This window comes from Hippichthys cyanospilos, chromosome 1, assembly GCF_059441005.1.
Source record: "Hippichthys cyanospilos isolate Australia breed blue-spotted pipefish chromosome 1, RoL_Hcya_1.0, whole genome shotgun sequence".
Lineage (NCBI taxonomy): Eukaryota > Metazoa > Chordata > Actinopteri > Syngnathiformes > Syngnathidae > Hippichthys > Hippichthys cyanospilos.
The window spans coordinates 15,460,367-15,479,231 of NC_142369.1; the positions used below are offsets into that span (position 1 = coordinate 15,460,367).

Here is an 18,865-nt window from a genome sequence, read left to right on the forward strand (position 1 = left end):
ATGCACCTGTCGGTTTTAGTGACTCTGAAAGATATAGACCGTGGTATGAAATTTCATAAGCTCAATATTATTTTTCAAATATGCTCTATTGTCTTTCTTAAGCAAATATACTATGATTCTTGCTTTATAGCCATGATGCTTATATCCTTATATCCTCCAACGTGTCCCCTTGTTCTTTAAACGTGTGTTTCGTACAGGTGGTGCGTCCATACCAGACCATGTCCAACCCGATGAGCAAGCTGACGGTTCTCAACAGTCTCCACTCTCACTTCATCCTTGCCGACAACGGTACCACGGGAAAATACGGCGCTGAGGTCAAACTGCGGCGACAGTTAGAGAAACACATCTCCTTACAGAAGATCAACACACGTGAGTGACGCGCATACGTGTGTATGATTGACCCACTTTGCCAAATTCAGTTGCACACAAAGTAGTGCAGCATGATGGCTGTAATTCCCCTTGCATTAACAACGCATTGCATCAATTGCACTCTTTGGTCCAACAGCAGCCTGGCGAATTAGTCCCTGAGTTACGCTACACATACACAAGATATTTTTAGCAGACTCCACTTGCCTTTTGAAATTGTCCTCTCCTTCAGGGAAGGTTTATTGTTTGTTTTCACAGCTTCCTGACAGCTTAGTTGAACTCTTTCCTTAATCGAACCCACATGATGTTCTGTATTTTCCTGTTCTGGTATAACACAGTATGTACCAATATTGGAGACAAAACACGCCATGATGAATCCATCGCTTAGTATGTCAGGGACATTTTTCTGATTATTTTCGGACTATTTCCTCACTCACTAAAAGTATGTTGTAATTTGTCCTGGTCCCTGATTAGCCAGTGCTCAAAGCAAACATAATATAGGTGATGTAGACAAGTGGTTCTCAAACGTTTTTCAGTGACTTACCCCCTGTGATCAAGGGGTACCCCCTTACCCCCTTATCAAGGGCCACATTGAATGAATGGGCCAGAATGAATTTGAAGTCAAATCAATTTCAAGTGTGTTTGTCACATACTTGCCTAGTTTTGAAATCAGAGGCCGGTAAAAACTGTTGAAAAGAGAGATTGGCAACAATAATTGAAGCAAGAAATGCAAGAAAAATTGCTAGTTTGGTATTTCAGCCAGAAATTTGAAGTCAAATCAGCATTTCGCGGTGCATATAAAATGATGTGGAGGTCGGATCTGGCCTCCGGGCCTTGAGTTCGACACATGTGCTTTAGACACTTTCAAACTTCATTTGTATTGGTCCACAAAAAAAAAAAAAAAAAAAAAACAACAACATGACATCCATGTTTTGTTTTACGCTTCAACAACAACTCAATTATTTGCGTCTTCAAGTGATTGACAGGTAACGAGAGGTGACACGTGACAAGTTGGGTCAAACCATTCTTGTATGAGGAAGAATCTGGGTTTTTAAAACGAAATTAGATAAAATACTTAAATTAGATAAAATAACCATAAAATTTGTTTTATGAAATTATATGTCCCTGAAACATTTACTTAACTCAATAAATCTTTTTAAAAGATTGTTTATGTTTGTTTGTTATATTTAAAATCTTGAGTACTCCCTGGAGTTCCTTCAAGTATCGTAGCCCATTTGAGAACCACTGATGTTGGCCATTCAAGGATAGAGCAGATTAACCCTTTATTGTAACTTTTCATTGTAAAGTAGAAAAAGGTACATCATTTGAATGAATTTCATTCTACACTTACTAGAAAAATATAAATGGACTATAGATACTAAATACACTAATATCTAAAGACAGTAATATAGACACTAGGTTCTAGAACTATTATGCAATTTTGCCCATTTGTTGGCATTGGTATTTGTGTGAAATACTAGGCATCAAAGCACTTGAAAGCAAAAACTTGTGAGCAAAGATGTACTTTAACCTCAACATTTATTTCCGAGTAAGTTCATTTAGACGTGCCAACATGTCAGCTGTGGATGTCTGATAATCTTCAAAGAACTGTTCTGCAAAAGGATTTTTTTAGCAAGCAGCTGCTGTCAGTTATACTTTAAATTATTATCAAATGATAAGACCTTGGTGCCTCGTGTAAATTGAATGCATTTTGAGAGGAATAATTAATATCATGCCGTATTTTCCATGTTGTGTCCAGTTGTAAGCGTTGCATCATGCTCAGAAAAGGGCAGCAGTAGCCTATTTGTATTTCACGCGTATATTGTATGTGTACACTCTATTATTTGTATTTGTGTGGATGTGTGCACATATTTGCCTGTGTGCACGGTCTCCATTTGCTACTGAGCCCCTGTCACATTGCATTTATCACTTTTCAATGTCCGTTTAATACCTTGGCTGGAACCGAAAATGGGTCTTCACAAATACAAAACGCATTTCTCTCATTTTTCGTCCATGCTCTCGCACAATCAAGACACAAAGCCGGGGCAGCGCACAACCCTGCCGCCCGTTCCCGCTTAAAATACATTTCACAAAAGCCTCTGACCGTATTGTTTAGAATGTGTCAGGGACACAGACCCGAATCGGGTAAAGCGGTGTGCGCAGCCATGATTTATTTGCAGCTCCCGCCGTTTGTTTTCGACATGCGCATGAACACCTTTTGTAAACGTCTAAAGGGTTTTGCCGATACGACTCCATTCTTTTTAAAGACAAGGAGACCAAAACAATAACACCATGCTGATCCTTACCTTTGATATCAACATTTTTAGTTACTATTTGTCTGATTTTCTTCCTAAGAAAATCCATCTACTTCAAATGAATGCCCTTTTGGTTAAATGCACAAACATTCTTCATCTCTGCTTACCTTCCAGTCATGTGACTTGTGGACTTCCCTTTGTCATCCTATGCCTGGAATCATACAAAAAGGGGCTGGGAAGGCAAAGGGACGCCCAATCGTCACACAATCACCTGACAATCCAGGCTATGCCAATGTAAAGTGCCTGATGGGATTCAGATATTTACACAACTTCATTTTTATCTGATCCACGGAAATTCGTACGGCCTGATGGTATCTGCTACAAAAGTTAAAGCAGGCTTATCTGGCATTCAGCGTAACATTCATCTCTTCTTCAGCCGAGTGCATAGAACATTTTTATTTGTCAAAATACCCCAGGGATCAAGAATCTTACCAATGAGCCTCTGCTCTTACCCACATAACCGCAGTGAGCACTGGAAACCAGACTCGGAAAACTAGACTCAGAAAGCTAGACTTGGAAAGAAACTAGGAAAGTGCTTGACATGACTGCTTGAGAGTTTGACACTCTGACTATGTGTCACTGTCGGCCTAGAGTACCTTTGATATTTAAATATTATTTCAACATAAATTATATGTTACATACTACTAGCTGCAAGCTAAAGTATTATTTTATTATTTTATTTTATTTTATTATTAACTGCATGGCAATTGATGGATCAAGGAACAAACCAGTCACAACAATAAATACAGGACTGTTTTTAAATGGTGTTCAAAATAGAAACAGCATAGCAAATGATATAACAAAAAGTACCCAGTTATTTTTCATAAATTTGATTACCTGCTCACAAAATCAGGTATTAGAGTTATCATTTTCTTCACAGCACGGCTCCCCGCAGCATCCCGCTGTAGCCTGCAGTCCGATTAAACAAATGAAGAAATGATAGAGTTAAGGCTTAGCTTCAATACTCGTGCAAGCGGTTTAAAGTATCACATATAAACATGTTGAAAGTGTGGTTGAGAGGTAAATGCTATCCTGCTCCTTTTATAATGGTATGGTCTTCTAATCCTGATGGGTCTGTGTTAGATAGCCTATTCTCCACGACCGCTATCGACCAAGCAAGTGACTTCCAGACTGTAGAGTAGAAATGACATTATAAGCAGAAATCAATTATTCTTAAATCAATTCCTTTTGCTCCGTAATGCTTTGCAATTTGACCATTTATGACACAGATTTGGTCTGTTTATATTAACGATGATCACAAATATCATAACTTGTCACAGTTTAATCTGCTGAATCTGACAATTTTGCCTTTATGATTGTGTATCCGCTCCAATGAAAGTGGTGGGGGGAACCTCTCACGGTCATCTCAAACAGGTCTCCATAGGGGAAAAAAAAAACAACAAGCATTTCAGACAGCCAGCTAGCTTTAGCAAAGATGGCAACAGCCACATTTATTTCATAGGTTAAACCTGCGCCTTGACTAATGACTAGGACTGGTTTGGTTGAATTTCATCACACATGCAAATGGACTTGTGACTTGTCACTACCGTGGAAAAGAACACAGAGAAAACTACCCGAATAAGAACAGGCAGACAGCAAATTGAGATTTACCTTAACTACTGTATAAATAAGTAATGGACACCATCCATTACAGCTAGTGAATTCTTATACAAGCGTTGGTATGCATCAACCAAGAATGAGTTGCATTTCAGTCATGTACTGTAAGTGAGAAGTAAGTTGAGGTGAGTAAGGAAAGTGAGCAGAAGACGGAGTCTGACAGGATGAGCTGAAGGGGGAAAACGTGCACGTCAAGTGAAAAGGAAGCATGGACCTGATCAGAAGGCATTCACTGAGATGACACGTTACCTTGAGGACTCTTCAGTGAAAGCGTCTTCTGAAAGGATGGCCTCACCCATTTTTTTTTTCTCATTTTCTCTTAAACTTATGAAAACAGCGTATCATTCACAGCAACATTCAGTCTTATTCTTGGTCGGCCTTACTGCCGGATCCCCGAGAAGAGAATTTCATCAAGTTCAAATAAAGTTACCAGTATGATGGAGGCACCTTGGGTGCACACGCTTTCAATTTCACTTCAATTATCAAGATTATTAGAGTGACGCAAGTGCTTTGTATATGTCAGAATGTATGCGTGGTTTAATGGAGTAACCTTCGCCAACCTTGCCTCATGGGCAGTTTTATTAGTCACAGGAAATGTAAAAAAAAAAGAAAGAAAGAAAAGATGAAGTCGGCAAGGTAATTTAATCTCGAAAGACATCAGACCTTGCGTTGCAGATTAGCCATGACATCATGACCTCCTTCGTGGACCAGCCCACGCACAGAAGATTAAAGCATGGATGGCATTGGGAAAGTCGAGAGACTTGTATTTTGGGGGGCGGGCTGGGCACTGTAAATCCCGACACAAACTTTCTTTTACCTTTGACGCGCAAATAAATATGTCATGATATATAGTACTATATTAAAGATTTTTTTCAGTCCTCCTTGAGGGCGGAGTTGATTAAATGAAGTTGTGATGGCACAGTTGGCTCTTTAAAGGGAGGCATTCAATTATACACTGTTCACTAAAAAAACTCACTAAATGCTCTTTTAGCTTAGCTTAGCTTTAGCTCTTACTGTAATAGCTTATCTTTAGCTCTTAAAAAATGTTTTACTCATAAATTAGTCACCTCAATTAATGTCATATTGTGATGGGAAAGTAATTATTGTGGAAATACATTATCTCTATCAAAACACATTTTTTATAAAAGTAAATAAATTATAAAAATTAATAGTAAAGTATTGTATGTTTGTTCCACAAAAGGTGTGGAATCAATTCTCCCAAAGTGTATGCCACAGACCTGCCTTACTAAATGCCGGTGACACTTCTTGAATGTTGACCAAGCTCGGCATCCACTTTTTATAGCGCTTTTCCTCATTAGGACGCAGGTGAGCTGGACCTTATTCCAGCCAACTTTGGAGTAAAAGTCACTGGCCAGATGAACATGACTCACATTCAAATTCAGAAGTTATTTTAGAGCAGGGGGTCACTAGTTCAAGAGCTGCTTCATAGGTATTGATAAAGGCTACCGCGTTGATAAATACTTCTGAAATTTGCTTTAATTACCATGATCTATTTTAATATTGTGAACATTTGGCGCAAAAACAGCCACATGAACAACCTAAATGTCCTTAGTCCAATTTGTACTCATCCTTGCTCGTGTTAATATTTTTTTCCTTTCCTTTAAAAACACAATGAGGCATAACTATTGAGCTATTTTCAGAGCAGACTTGCAGGCTTCTCGTGTGGTCCTTGGAGGCTACTTGGGAACCATGCTGGTGACACCTGATTTAGAATCATCAATTAATCTGACTTTATTGAAATCCAGAACATGCTTTGTGACATGCATCCTAACCACTTGTCCATCATGCTACTGGAACCAATTATTGTGATTATATATATTGTATAGTCTATATATATAGGTTTGTCTTCTACTTTTCCTTCCTGTTGGTGCATTGGCCGCATGTCCAAATACTTTTGTCTATATTATGTGGCAAAACACCAAACATAGCTCTAGCGTAATGTGAATATGTGCCACATTTTTACAAGATTACGTGAACACTTTTATTTTTTTTTCTTCAAGCTCCCAGTTTTGGGGTTCAAACAGTTCCAACACTAGGGCACAGAGATAACAAAGTCTTAAGTGCATATGTCGGTGTCTAAGCCTCGCTTTCGGTATAGTATGTGCGATTGGAGGACATGCATGAATGGCGAAATGTGACATGGCGTGGAAAGAATGTGAGTGCATGGTCGACAGTGTGGACTACGGAGTACTAGACCTTTTCCAAGCGAAGTGAAAAGGTCAGAATAGTCTTCAGTTATTTCTCATTTGCCAAATGCCAAAGTGGTAGGTTTACTACAAACATGTTTTTTTGTTTTCCATAACACACTTTATTTACTTAGTGCACATGAAATTAAGTAATTAGGTTATTTTTGATGAAAATTATACACTCACGCACGTTTTTTTGCCATGTACATTTTCTGGTTGCCATTATTGATCATTTAGGGGCAAGACAGGAGAAAGTAGTAGAAGCCAATCAATCAGAGCAACACAGTGCAGATTTGACGGAGACAAATTTCTCACAAACACTGACATTTCTATTAATAGTTCACACTGTTGAGTCAGCAGTGAAAAATAGAACTTCTTATAATTCTTATATCTTTGTTTTTTATGATAATATCATGCCTAGAGCAATGTTTGTAAAGATTTGTAAAGACAGTCTCCACCAAGGGCACATTTATGTTGTCATCAATAATTCCCTTAGTAGAAAGCATTAAGGTCCATATCCAGTATCTGACTAGCCTCAAGCAAGAAATAAGGCAGCCAGCAGACCTGATCAGATACAAAAGAAGCCAAAACCGCGAACGCTAACGTGTGTCACAACACCACCTTGAATGGATGAATGCACCGCAATAAACAATGACACAAGGTACAGGTCTCAACAAGCCAAAGTTAAGATTTCTTTAAAACCACAATGAATGCAATGCCGAACCCATTTCTAAACATGTGGCCTGCCCACTAACGTTGGGGATCTTTGGTTGAAAATGGCAACTGTCCAATTCTATTGCAAGTCAATCTACACATTTTGTACACATAATGTACATTTAAATTTGAAAATGATTGTGAAAATCGTTTAATTTTTGAGCCATGTACAGTACGCAAATGCACTCGTTAGGATATAAAAAAAGGAGATGAAGTTAAATTTGTCCCTATTATTTGTTTTTGTAAGGTCTATAGACAGCTAATATTGGTATCAGTAGGAGTCCAGGAAGGCTACCCACAGTCTTTTCTCCTCAAGAAGGTTTCAGCGATAGTCGAGAGCCCAGCTGAGCAATTTCATGGTTAGATTTTGGAATAGAATAGTGTAGGAGACTACAATAATAGTTGAGAAAGCAGACAGCACGGGACAAAGTCAGCAAAGCAGGGGTACAAGGGAGGGGGATGAAAAAGCCTGTCTGCCATGCCTGCGCGGGTTTTCTCTGGGTATTCCTGTTTCCTCCCACATTCCATAGAAGTGCATGGTAAGTGTATTGGACACTCCAAATTGCCATTAGGTGTGCTTGTGAGTATAAACGGATGTTCGTCTCTATGTGCCCTACAATTGACTGGCAACCACTTCACAGTGTAATCCACCTAATGTCCGAAGACTGCTTGGATGAGTTCCTGCGACTCTAGTGAGAAAATGGATGGGTGGATTTAAAGTTCATCACCAAAATGAAGTGTGTGGTTAGTCAAGCTCAGGATAATTTTATTACTTTGCGTGTGCATGGGCAAAATGTCCCCGCCTCCCCCGTCACACTGTTAAACATGGCGGAGCTCTGCCCCCACTCCTTCTCGTTTGCCCCATGGTGAGTTTTACTTGAACGCTAATTTGCTTGTGATGCCTCAAAATTGCCTCCACAGTCACCAAGACAAGCCCAAACATGCAAACATGCGTGCTTCTCTCTTGTCTTTGTTCTACTGGTGTGACGTGTCACGGCACAGTGACGTTTTAACTCTTTGAAGCTGGCGAGCTCCCTAAAATATTCTTCTTATGTAACTGTCCTGCTTGCAAGGCTGTGTGAGGCAAAACGTCACGGTGGTGGGCATACCTCTGAGCGCCCATGTCTTTCTAGACGAGAGAGGCTGTTTAAATTATGCAGACCCGGGAGGAGCGTGCGGGGCAGGGATGATCCAGCAATACACAGCTTTTGAATTAGAAAGTCAGAACGCCAAGGAGACATAGACTGTTAAACAGCACGAGGGGGCGGGGGTTCGGGAATGGATTGTACCGAGACCAATGAATAGGCCAGGAACGTAGTATAGCAAAGTGCAGACATTGAGCAGTCATGGCAGAAGCTTCCTTCAAGGGACATTCTGTGTTATAGCGAAAATTCGGACTGAACGCTGAAAAATAAGAAAAAGAACAATTATCTTTAGTAACTTTTTATTATGGCTAAACAATTTTAAAAGGTGATTACCATGGATGGATCTCCAAACAACTGCAGGCCATATATAGACAATCACAGACTGTTCCTTTTGAGTCTCATTTCCATCTCCTTGTTTTATGTCTGTCACAGTTTTGCCCACATTGTCCTAAAATATGATTGCTTTGAGCGCCAAGAGTGTGACGTGAACATGGCATTACTCTGATGATTTTGGATTGAAAAGAATTGCTTAGATTTAATAATCCTCACAGAAGCTGCTGAATGTCAGCCTCAAGCACACGTATAAATGATCGACATTTATGGCTGAAGTGGATTTGGAGTTTATGTTACAGCTTATATACTTTTAAATTGATATTTTTATCATTTTCACACATTATTTATTGCTAAAAAAAATAACTTAGTTCACATTTATGTTCACTGCCTGTGTGTCAAACATACAACCTTAGCACGTATTTGTTTTTATTCCTTCTTGGGTTTTTTTTTTTGTGTACAGGTATTGGTCAAGGTGTACCAGTGGTGGCTCTCATTGTGGAAGGAGGCCCTAATGTGATCTCCATCGTGCTGGAGTACCTCAGGGACACCCCTCCAGTCCCTGTAGTGGTGTGTGACGGAAGCGGCAGAGCCTCCGACATCTTGGCATTTGGTCACAAATACTCAGAAGAGGGAGGGTATGTGCGCAAAAAAACAACCATACGCATGTATCAAAGTTATTGCAAGTACAATGTATGAATACAATGCACTCAAAGCTCATTTGCATATAGGTTCAATAGCATATTGTAAAAACATTCAGTTTTAACCGGGTTAACTGTAATGTAAAGAATTAAACCAGCATATCGCACTGCAATGTCATTTGACATAGTTCTGATGATTCTGGTTTGCACAGCTTGGCCACCAGGGTGCAGTATAATCCTTACAAAATAAACTAATGAAGAAGAAAATAATAGTTTAAGTTGATTTTCACAGAGGATGTGTTTGAATATTTTTACAATGTCTGTTCATATGTTCAAATTTGTATTGTCAAAGGCGTTATAACTTAGAACTAATGCAAGATTGACATTAGATTTGTTAACTTACTGGCTAGCTAACCTTTTTAATGCAATGCTTCATGGTTGAAATGAAGTCCAAATGTAAAAGCTTAAAAAGTTGGCAATTTTGGCATTAAGAATTACTTCCAATCATTTTTTTGTCAACATGAAGTGCTGGTAACCAAAATATTTGCCCACACCTCAAGAGAAAAAAATAACACCATTGGTTTGTATCTTGAAAAAGTATTGAGTTTAGATACCATTAATGCTCTACAATGCTTGACTGTAGATAAATGTTGGGCAGATATTAGTATTTGAAATGCCTTTGAGTATGATGCGGGTAGACTGCGAGCAACACCCACATTACGGGCACAGATTTTTCTTGTCAAAGTTACTGAATCTCATTACATTTTGCATATTATATACCCCACTTGGCGTTCCTCTGAGTGTGTGTAATGACAACAGTGTAAATGAGTGCATTTAGAGAAAACAGGTTTGGGGGGGAATTAAAAGCAAATTAAAATTGAAACTAGAGAATAAGCTGATGCATTACTTTGATATGCAATGTGTTTCTCATGAGGCGCGGGTCCCATAATAGTTTTTTTTTTTCATAGTTTCTCACTGCATGTCCAGTTAAAATGGAGCTCATTTTACCAAGGACTCACGGGCATAGCAGTGTTGAGAGTCGCGGTCAACCTTGGTTTCACTTACGGACAACAAATCTAATTTAACCCCCAGCCGCCCAACACACGCGCAAACACGCACACCCACACTTGCACACACACACACAGGCACATACACTTTCTCTCCCTCCCTTCTGTCTTCGTTTCCGTCTTCGTCTTCTTTAGTGTCTTTTCATTTATCCTGCTCCTCTTGGCTTCTTCTCTCCAGCATAATCAACGAGTCTCTGAGAGACCAGTTGCTGGTCACCATCCAGAAAACGTTCACCTACAGCCGCACACAGGCCCAACATCTCTTCATCATTCTCATGGAGTGCATGAAAAAGAAGGAGCTGGTGAGTGGCTAGACCAGTGTCACATGCACAGACACATATATTATGTACAGAGTTGATCAAAAATATGCTCAGAAGCTTTATCGTTCCAACATAATAAAAGAAACTACAATATGAGAAAATATCTACTTTTATTAAATCATTCTATCAGCTACTGAACAACAACCCAACAACCGCGTGTACACTAAATTCAGCCTCTTGAAAAACAGCATTGCGTCATGCACAATATGGCATCATACCGAAAGTTATGCCCGCGTCCCAGACACATGATTATTGACAGTGGACGCATACTTTCAAATCAACGTGCGTCCCTCGGACACAACATTTTTTACATCATAATATTAATTAGCATTCAGCTACTCTTTTATTCAACGATCTTGTGGAAAAAAGAATGGTAATTGAGAAAAAATAACTCAGCTTTGTTAAATAAATGCTGCTCACGACATGAGCTTCACGGCATAAGATAATGATGGAGTAGACGGCAACAAATTGTTGTCATGACCATTATTCCGGGAGTAACTTCAAAATGAAATCGGCCCTATGTCACTGTTAGTAATATTTGGTTACTAGAACTCTAATGCCTGAGCCATAGATTTAAATGGTAGAGAAAACATATTACTAATATACAAAATTCAATTGAGGGGCGACTCCAAATGCGGGTCACCAGTTGCCCATTTCAGACCACTCTAATCAGTTTCTTTATTTGGTAAATGGTTTTAATTGTGATGAGAGTTTGTGGATGTTTAGTACGTTTGGAGAGTATGATGCAACGGGTGAAGCTAGTATATATATAACTGCCATATATATATATATATATATATATATATATATATATATATATATATATATATATATATATATATATATATATGCAACACATTTGCATTTAGCCTTGTAGAACTTTTTGTGTTTAGATTGATTTGGGGATATTTTTATTAATTTAGATAATCATTGCCATCATTGAGTATCATTGTATCATTTCACCCTTGGTATTAATCAAGTAAATCATATGACCTTCATGATGAGAGATCATACAAAGTAAAAGGTGAGACACACATCCTGTGAGTGCACCTGTCAAACACATTCATCTCTCTAGGAGAGTAGCCTCAGTCCCTTTGGAGCGCTGTCAGTCACATGAAATCAAGGTTTTAACATGGTAATGATGGTTAATGGTAATCATGGGAATTCGGCTGTGTGTAGTCAATGTGTTTGGGTGTGCATCACCTTGTGTGTTTTTCTGCAAATATAAGTGCAACAGCAAGGGAAATTTAGCTGTCTCACCACATTCATTACAGGTACATGTCACATTCTATTAGCATAACTGCAATAACTAAAATGTAAATGACTATCTTTTTTTTCTTTCAAAAACAGTGTGTTACTGGATAAAAGCACTGCAGAAAACACATTGACGATTTACACTTGATTCTGCAGTTTGGCTCAAATCAATCAGTGCTTGCCACAGGTAGTTTGCCAGTTCAACGGGAAATAATTGCACACATAAGTACGTCATTCTCATCTTCCACGTAATCCTTCAACTATGTTCTCTAGTTCAATTGAAATGTGTTGAATCTGTTGTATTTATAAGGCACAAGCAAAGCAGCAGGTTGGCAGCCCGGCATCGCGCTCTCTTGTACACCATGTAAGAGGATTGACGGCATCCTCAGCGGGTTTCTAGCAGCCGTCTGATGGCACTTCTCAGCACAATACAGCAGGGCAGGACAATGCTGTTTGAATCATTCAACAGGAGCAGCTGTAGAGCCCAGATAATTTGATGCTGCTGCTATGAACTTAAACAACAATTACCACTGTTGTAATGGCATTGCGTTATACTAACACAATGTACAGACTGCAGTGGCGGTGGCAATATCGTCCACTTTTTTCTCGCTCCCTTTGATTAAAGCGTATAGTAAAAATGGAAAAGTACGTTTTGTCTCATACACAGGTGGGCACGTAAGTGGTACGCAGGTACGCGTGTGTGACAGAAATCACTGATGCGAAATGTCGCATGCTTCACTTGGCACGTTTGCCTAGCCTACCTAACAATGTAGACTGATTCCAGTAGAGGACATCCTCATCAGACGGGTTTGGTTTACAAATGACACCCAATGAAGAAGGCAGACTAATTTTCTGTGGTACTGCATATTTTTCTTTTGTTGCTTTTCGTTTATGAGCTAGTATTTTTCACCCAAATGTTTTTTGCAATTATGATTTAAAGGTAACCTTCTGACTTACTGTTATTGTTATCTTACAACTTTGCAACTATTACAGTAATTCTCTGTCGATGTAAAATGTTACCACTATTTCTGGTAAGGTATTCATTCGCTCGATCCTCTCTTTCGTTTGGCTTGGTTAAAAAGTCAGACTTGTCTCGTGGGACGTATGCTGCAATCATTATTGCTCATGTAGCATGCAGAGTCTCAAAGAGCCTAAATGGATTACGCTTGTCTGTGAGCCAGAGAGCAGTTGGCAATTTTCTGCCCGGTACCTCTCTGCCTCCTCCATTTAGATGTTGTGCCCAAGTGGACATGATGTACACAAATCTTAGAAGACATTCATGGACCAGGAGTAGACCAATCAGTTACAAAAACCTCTAGACACATGCGCACACTGTAGAATTAATAGGAGTAACAAAATGGCAAGTCAGAGAAATTCCAAAATTTGGCTGTATTTCACATCTAAATAAAAAAAGAGAAAGTGCAATAATTAAATTTGAAAGCGGAATTGAGTTACACAGCAGCACATCTTCGAGTGCTCACACAAGTTAACGTTAACAGCATTAGCTAATTTAATGTTGCCAACCACCGCAAGAGTGCAATGGAGTGCCCCTGCAAGGGTAGACACAGCTGCCGACACACTTTTAATCACTTCAGCGAACAAAGGGAACAAGTAATAAAAGCACATTCAGAGTTTAAAAGTGAAATCCATTCACTCAACAATCAAACTGACTAACGGTTAGCCAGTCAACAGCCAGGCGCTAACCAACGCTCTCATTTGCTGACGCACATATCACTTCCCGGGTTGGTATAATCAAGCGATGTCCAAACAGGGGCAGATAACTCATTTTTACACGCATCTGGAAGAAGTCTGATCTGAAGAGGTCTTATTTCTGCCCTGTCTTTTCTATTTAGGTTACATACAGTATCCGAATTCTGTCACTTGAGTGCAAAAACATGAATTGTCACTTGAACCATGTCGCGTAAATTCAACAAAACAGCAACAGGAGAAACCTCAGGAGAAAATATGTGAATCAAATCATCAAACCTGTGTGAAACAACAGATCTTGGTCACAAAAGTCATGTTAAAAGCACTTTCACACTGGCTGTGAATCCAAGTATAACAACAAGACAATGACAAGTTGTTGTGAGCGACCCTTTGCTCAGTCATTTATTTTTCTGTCCCTCAGTGTTGTGTGTGTGTGTTTTGAAGATTGATAGAAGTAAGAATCCATGATAAATGTTGCCACCCACTGTACTGTATCCAGGTAGACAGTTTGTGATTTTGTGTCATTTTTAAGGCTGTGTATAGTCTATATTGACAAAATAGACTTGATAAAGTTACTGGCATTCTTCTAATCCACTGTGATACTTTGTGTTTATAAGGTATGAATATTGCCGGCAAGTTAATTACTGTAACTTAAAAAATGTTGCTGATTACAAAAAGTTTGGGTTGGGTTGTTCATATTTACAGTACTTATAGCACTTGAAAATGATCAAACCGAAGCCGGCCAAAGCTGACTGGTGTGCCACATTGAGCACCAAGTTTTCATGATTGGCCTATTATCATCAAAATTGTAATCTCTGTGCAGTCACAATGTCATAAATTTGACAACCAGTCAAAAGCTCATATACATTTGCACCCCAAAAATTAAAATGTTTCCAGGTTTTAATTGTCGCTGTGGCACAAATAGGCTATAAAACGGCATGCAAGCATTGTGTGATACAATGATGCTCAACTGTATTCATATATTCATGTGTTCCGCTGACTAATAAGCAAAGCGTGGAGAGTCTCTGTTGCAGAAATAGACTGATGCAGTCAGTCAATGTGATGAGCTCTCATTGCCAGCAGCTTCTCAAAATATCTTCTCTTTATTTTCTCTCCTTTTGGCAATCCACTTCTTTCTTGTCAGCCGTGCCCTTTTTTTTGTGCTCAATAAAAACTTGAAGTACAGTGCATGAAATTGTATGTACAGTAGAAGAACTAAACTGGATGCTAGGCCAAGGTTATATATATTGTCGGGCATCGGCAGATGAGGGTGTTTGGCAGAGTTGCCACCTGTAATTGCATTGTTCCGTGTCTGTGACCTTCTCATACACTTTTACCGTCCATCCATTTGGAAATGCGTGCCCTCATCAGGATCATGGGTGAGCCACTGCCTATCACAGCCGATTATGGGTGAGGGGTGTGGTAAACTGGAATGGTTGCCAGCCAGTCAGAGCAACTGCTGTGAGCCATATTGTATTAACACTAGATTTATAGACTAATCACCACTAATGAAATATGTAAAACATGTTAAGTATGAGCTGAACATGCATTATGTGTAGGAGTATTTAGTTGGGCAGCATATGCAAAAAGTGGTGCCTTATATCATTTGGTTTCACAATAGTGCAACGGTTTTACATTGCCATTAAAGAAACAGATAAACGATTTAAATTTCTCCCCCTGCAGAGCTTATAAGCAAAAGTCTTATTGATTATACATGAGGCAGGCCTTCTCCCACCTCCGTTCGAATGTGAAGTTATGCAAGTGGTGCTCAATGAGAGTCCTGATATTTCCCATCTTAGCATGAATAATTGAGTTACGAATAATCCTTATATGTTTAATTCAAATTAAATATTCACGAGGAACAACCATGTTTCATCGGCTTCTTGACAAGAGAAACTGAAAATTAGTAGGAGAGCAAAATGGTCACTTAGGAGAAGAGGATTCGAAGAAAATATGTGACGTAAAAAAAAGGGGGAAACAGAGTGAGAACAATGAGCTTTTGGGAGAAACCAGAGAGGGGGAAAACAGCTAAAGTGGCTGGAGAGACAGTTTATTATCAGTTTGGCAGTTTCTTTTAAAAAATGTATGAAGAGAGAAACTTAGCTCCCAATATCCTCTGTTTTGGCTTTGATTCTGTAAATGGCTATTTTCTTCTCATAAAACATGTTCAAACATTTTGTGTTTTAAATATACAACCAGAATGCGTTCGCAGCCAGCGTCTCTTTGGTTTCTGTCAAAGAGGCTACGGGAGCCAAAATGTGGATTTCTGCGTGTGTGTGTACATTATATGTGTGCATGTCACATCCAACATGGTACAGGCCTTTTATGTGAAATGATGCACATTTTTTAATCTGCTTCTCACTGCAGCATGACAGTTTTCCCTAAGCCCCAAAGCATGTAGCTTAGCAAGTATGACGATGAGGGAATCCTCCACTCAGAGGAAGATTGCATTTCCATTACATTTTCACATCCGTCTTTGCTTCCTTTGCCTCACCCAGACTTCCTATTTCTTCTTCTGCTCTCTCCTCTCATATTCATCTTCCCAATCCCTGCCGCTTCTGCATCCCGCCTCATAAGCGCCGCATTTCAACTTTTATCCTTTATTCCGGTCCGCTCAAAGCACTAGGCATACATAAGCGAGTTGGTGTTATTAATATTATCGTTATTATTATTACAAATATCATCAAGCACTGTAGCACAGCCACATCGGAAGCTCCAAGGTTGAGCACAATACGTTCTTGGACAATTGTCAGCCTAAAATTCTATGAATATTTACATTAATTATCATTTTCAATGAGCAATGACTAGGATGTAGATACAGGAGCAAGGGCGTTTGCCTCACAGTTTTTATGTTCTGAGTTTGAATCCATGTTTGTGTGTTCTAAATTGACAAGAAGTAGGAATTTGAATGGTGGTTATTTTTGCTATATATTTTCAGTCAGTGTAATCTGCCTCTCGCCCTACGTCAGCTCGGATATGCAACAGTTGACCTTTGAGTGACCCCGATGAGAACACCAGCGAAAGAAAATCAATTTCATGTTATTTTATACAATATTATTATAATAACATTAGACACAATATTATATAATCTGTAACAGGTTCAAGCTGTAGGCACTGTATAACCATCAACTGCACGGGTATTTTTTTAGTTATATTCTTCACACTCCACAAAAGGGAAAACACACCATTTATTGTGTTGACGGACAGAAGCCCTGGACTCAGAAAGGTATCGTACGATGTCCCAACATCTCATGCAACGTCAATTCACGTTTTTACAAACATTTGTGTTTAACTGCACCGATTAACAGGAATATTGGACTTGAGTTCAATTTGCAGCTACTCCATATCAAAGGGCTCATATGCTGTCCTGTGAGAACAAGTAGCGGACATCTCCTTGCTTAGCCGATATTGCCGCTCTGTGAGGGTTCTTGAAATTACATTAGCAAGCTTGCATCTTCTAACAGGTTGCCGTCTTGCTGAAGCTCTCTTTGATGAGTGGAAGCACAAATGCTCGTGGGTCACCTTGGGGATATAATTGAAGAAGGGAAAGCGAGAGGAAGAAAGTGGGAGGAAAAGTGAGGGATAGGAAGGGGCGGGTTGATTGTGGAAGATTCATGGCAAAGGCAAAAGTGGACATGTCTAGCTTTGATGAAGATCTTCAATTAGCGTTCTTAAATGACACCATCATCTTTTGTTCGGAAAGAAACAGAAAAACATCTATATGACCAACAACAGCTAGGTGGTTGACCACGGGGAACCCATTGAATATGTTTTCATCTGAGTCTCTTTATGTAACTTTTGATGGGAGTATGCATTTGTCTTCTCTTTTTAAATCCTTCTTTTTTAAGACCCACTGTTTCTTTTTTAAGACCCACTGTTTCTTGTGACCTCATGCATAGCACCCTTTTGTACTACAACGTACTTTCAAAGCATATTTCTCAATTTTGAGCTTCTGGGGCTTACAACTATTCTGAACAAACTCCACGTGTTGTACTTTGATTGAGTTGGAATCCAGCGAGGCATGACGCCGCAATTGAGTGCTGTAAAAACGAGGGCGATAATATAAAGACGAAAAATAAATATTTTGGACGCGCGGTAGAGCATCTCTGCATTCACACAATTACGCACAAGTGATCTGTGTTCCCCCTCATGAAAACCTTTAATCGATACCTTCACATCCCATTGCACTCTCATTCAACCTGGAGAAAGACCTCTTGATTACACGGCTGTGTGCGTGTTCGACACACATGCACGCACACACCCACATATTGGACTGCTTCCCTTATTAGTGATTGCGTGACACAAGTCTAAGGTATTACGCAGGGCCTCACTCCTCATTTCTCACAAGGATGAGTCCACATGTCATCAGCATATGGTGCACGAATGATTAATGGGCCAAGATAATAGATACCATAAATCACCAATGAGGATGGGATTACTTTTTAAGCAGTCATGTTTGTATGAAAACACACATCATGGGGGGGTTAGCATTATGGCAGCAGCAGAGGAAGCACGCAGATTCCCAGCGTTCTATGAAATGAAGCCATTTAGCGGGTGGGAGATGGGCTGCGGGAAAAAGGGGAGGTGGGAGATGGATGGTCGGATTGTAGGATTAGAGGAGCACCTCGTCGGGTATTCAGAACACGCTTTCACCTGTTCCTGGTTTCTCCAAGGTGCCCTCCACGCATGAACAAATACATGTACGTGCATGATGCCACATGTTCACACCAAGAAATGCCAACACCAAGACATGACAACACATCTTTTTTTTTTTTTGTGGTGCAGAAAATGCATATGGTGCTATAATTAGTAAAAAAAAAAATCAAAATCAATTTCTCACCCAATTTTCTTTCACCTTGGCCTTCTCAGATAACTGTCTTTCGAATGGGGTCTGAGGGTCATCAGGACATTGACCTTGCCATCCTCACTGCACTACTAAAAGGTAAGCCCTTGTTTATTTGTGTGCTGAAGCATAAATCTACAGTAAACGGCTTCCATCAAGGTCGTTGCAATGAGCATTGCTTTCACCTGGTGCACATTCAGGGCACACAGCTGTGGTTTCAATTGCATGCATGTTGCTATGCTAATTTCATATCTCGGGGCTCCTTTTTTATACAGATTCCAAGGGGTGGCCTCATTCTGTTCATATGTTACATTCAAAGATAGTTAAGTAAATCCTCAA

The 18,865-nt window shown here is 39.5% G+C and overlaps 1 protein-coding gene across 5 annotated transcripts in view; it reads left to right on the forward strand.

Moving 5' to 3' along the window:
- The window catches only part of trpm3 (transient receptor potential cation channel, subfamily M, member 3), a 112,255-nt gene that overhangs the window by 48,603 nt on the left and 44,787 nt on the right, over positions 1 to 18,865 (forward strand). For all 5 annotated transcript variants that reach the window (XM_088408804.1, XM_088408820.1, XM_088408811.1 and 2 more), the window contains exons 6-9: positions 198 to 369; positions 9,158 to 9,332; positions 10,581 to 10,704; positions 18,553 to 18,625. In XM_088408804.1, coding sequence (XP_088264930.1) covers positions 198 to 369; positions 9,158 to 9,332; positions 10,581 to 10,704; positions 18,553 to 18,625 — 544 coding nt within the window. The remainder of the gene's footprint in view (positions 1 to 197; positions 370 to 9,157; positions 9,333 to 10,580; positions 10,705 to 18,552; positions 18,626 to 18,865) is intronic.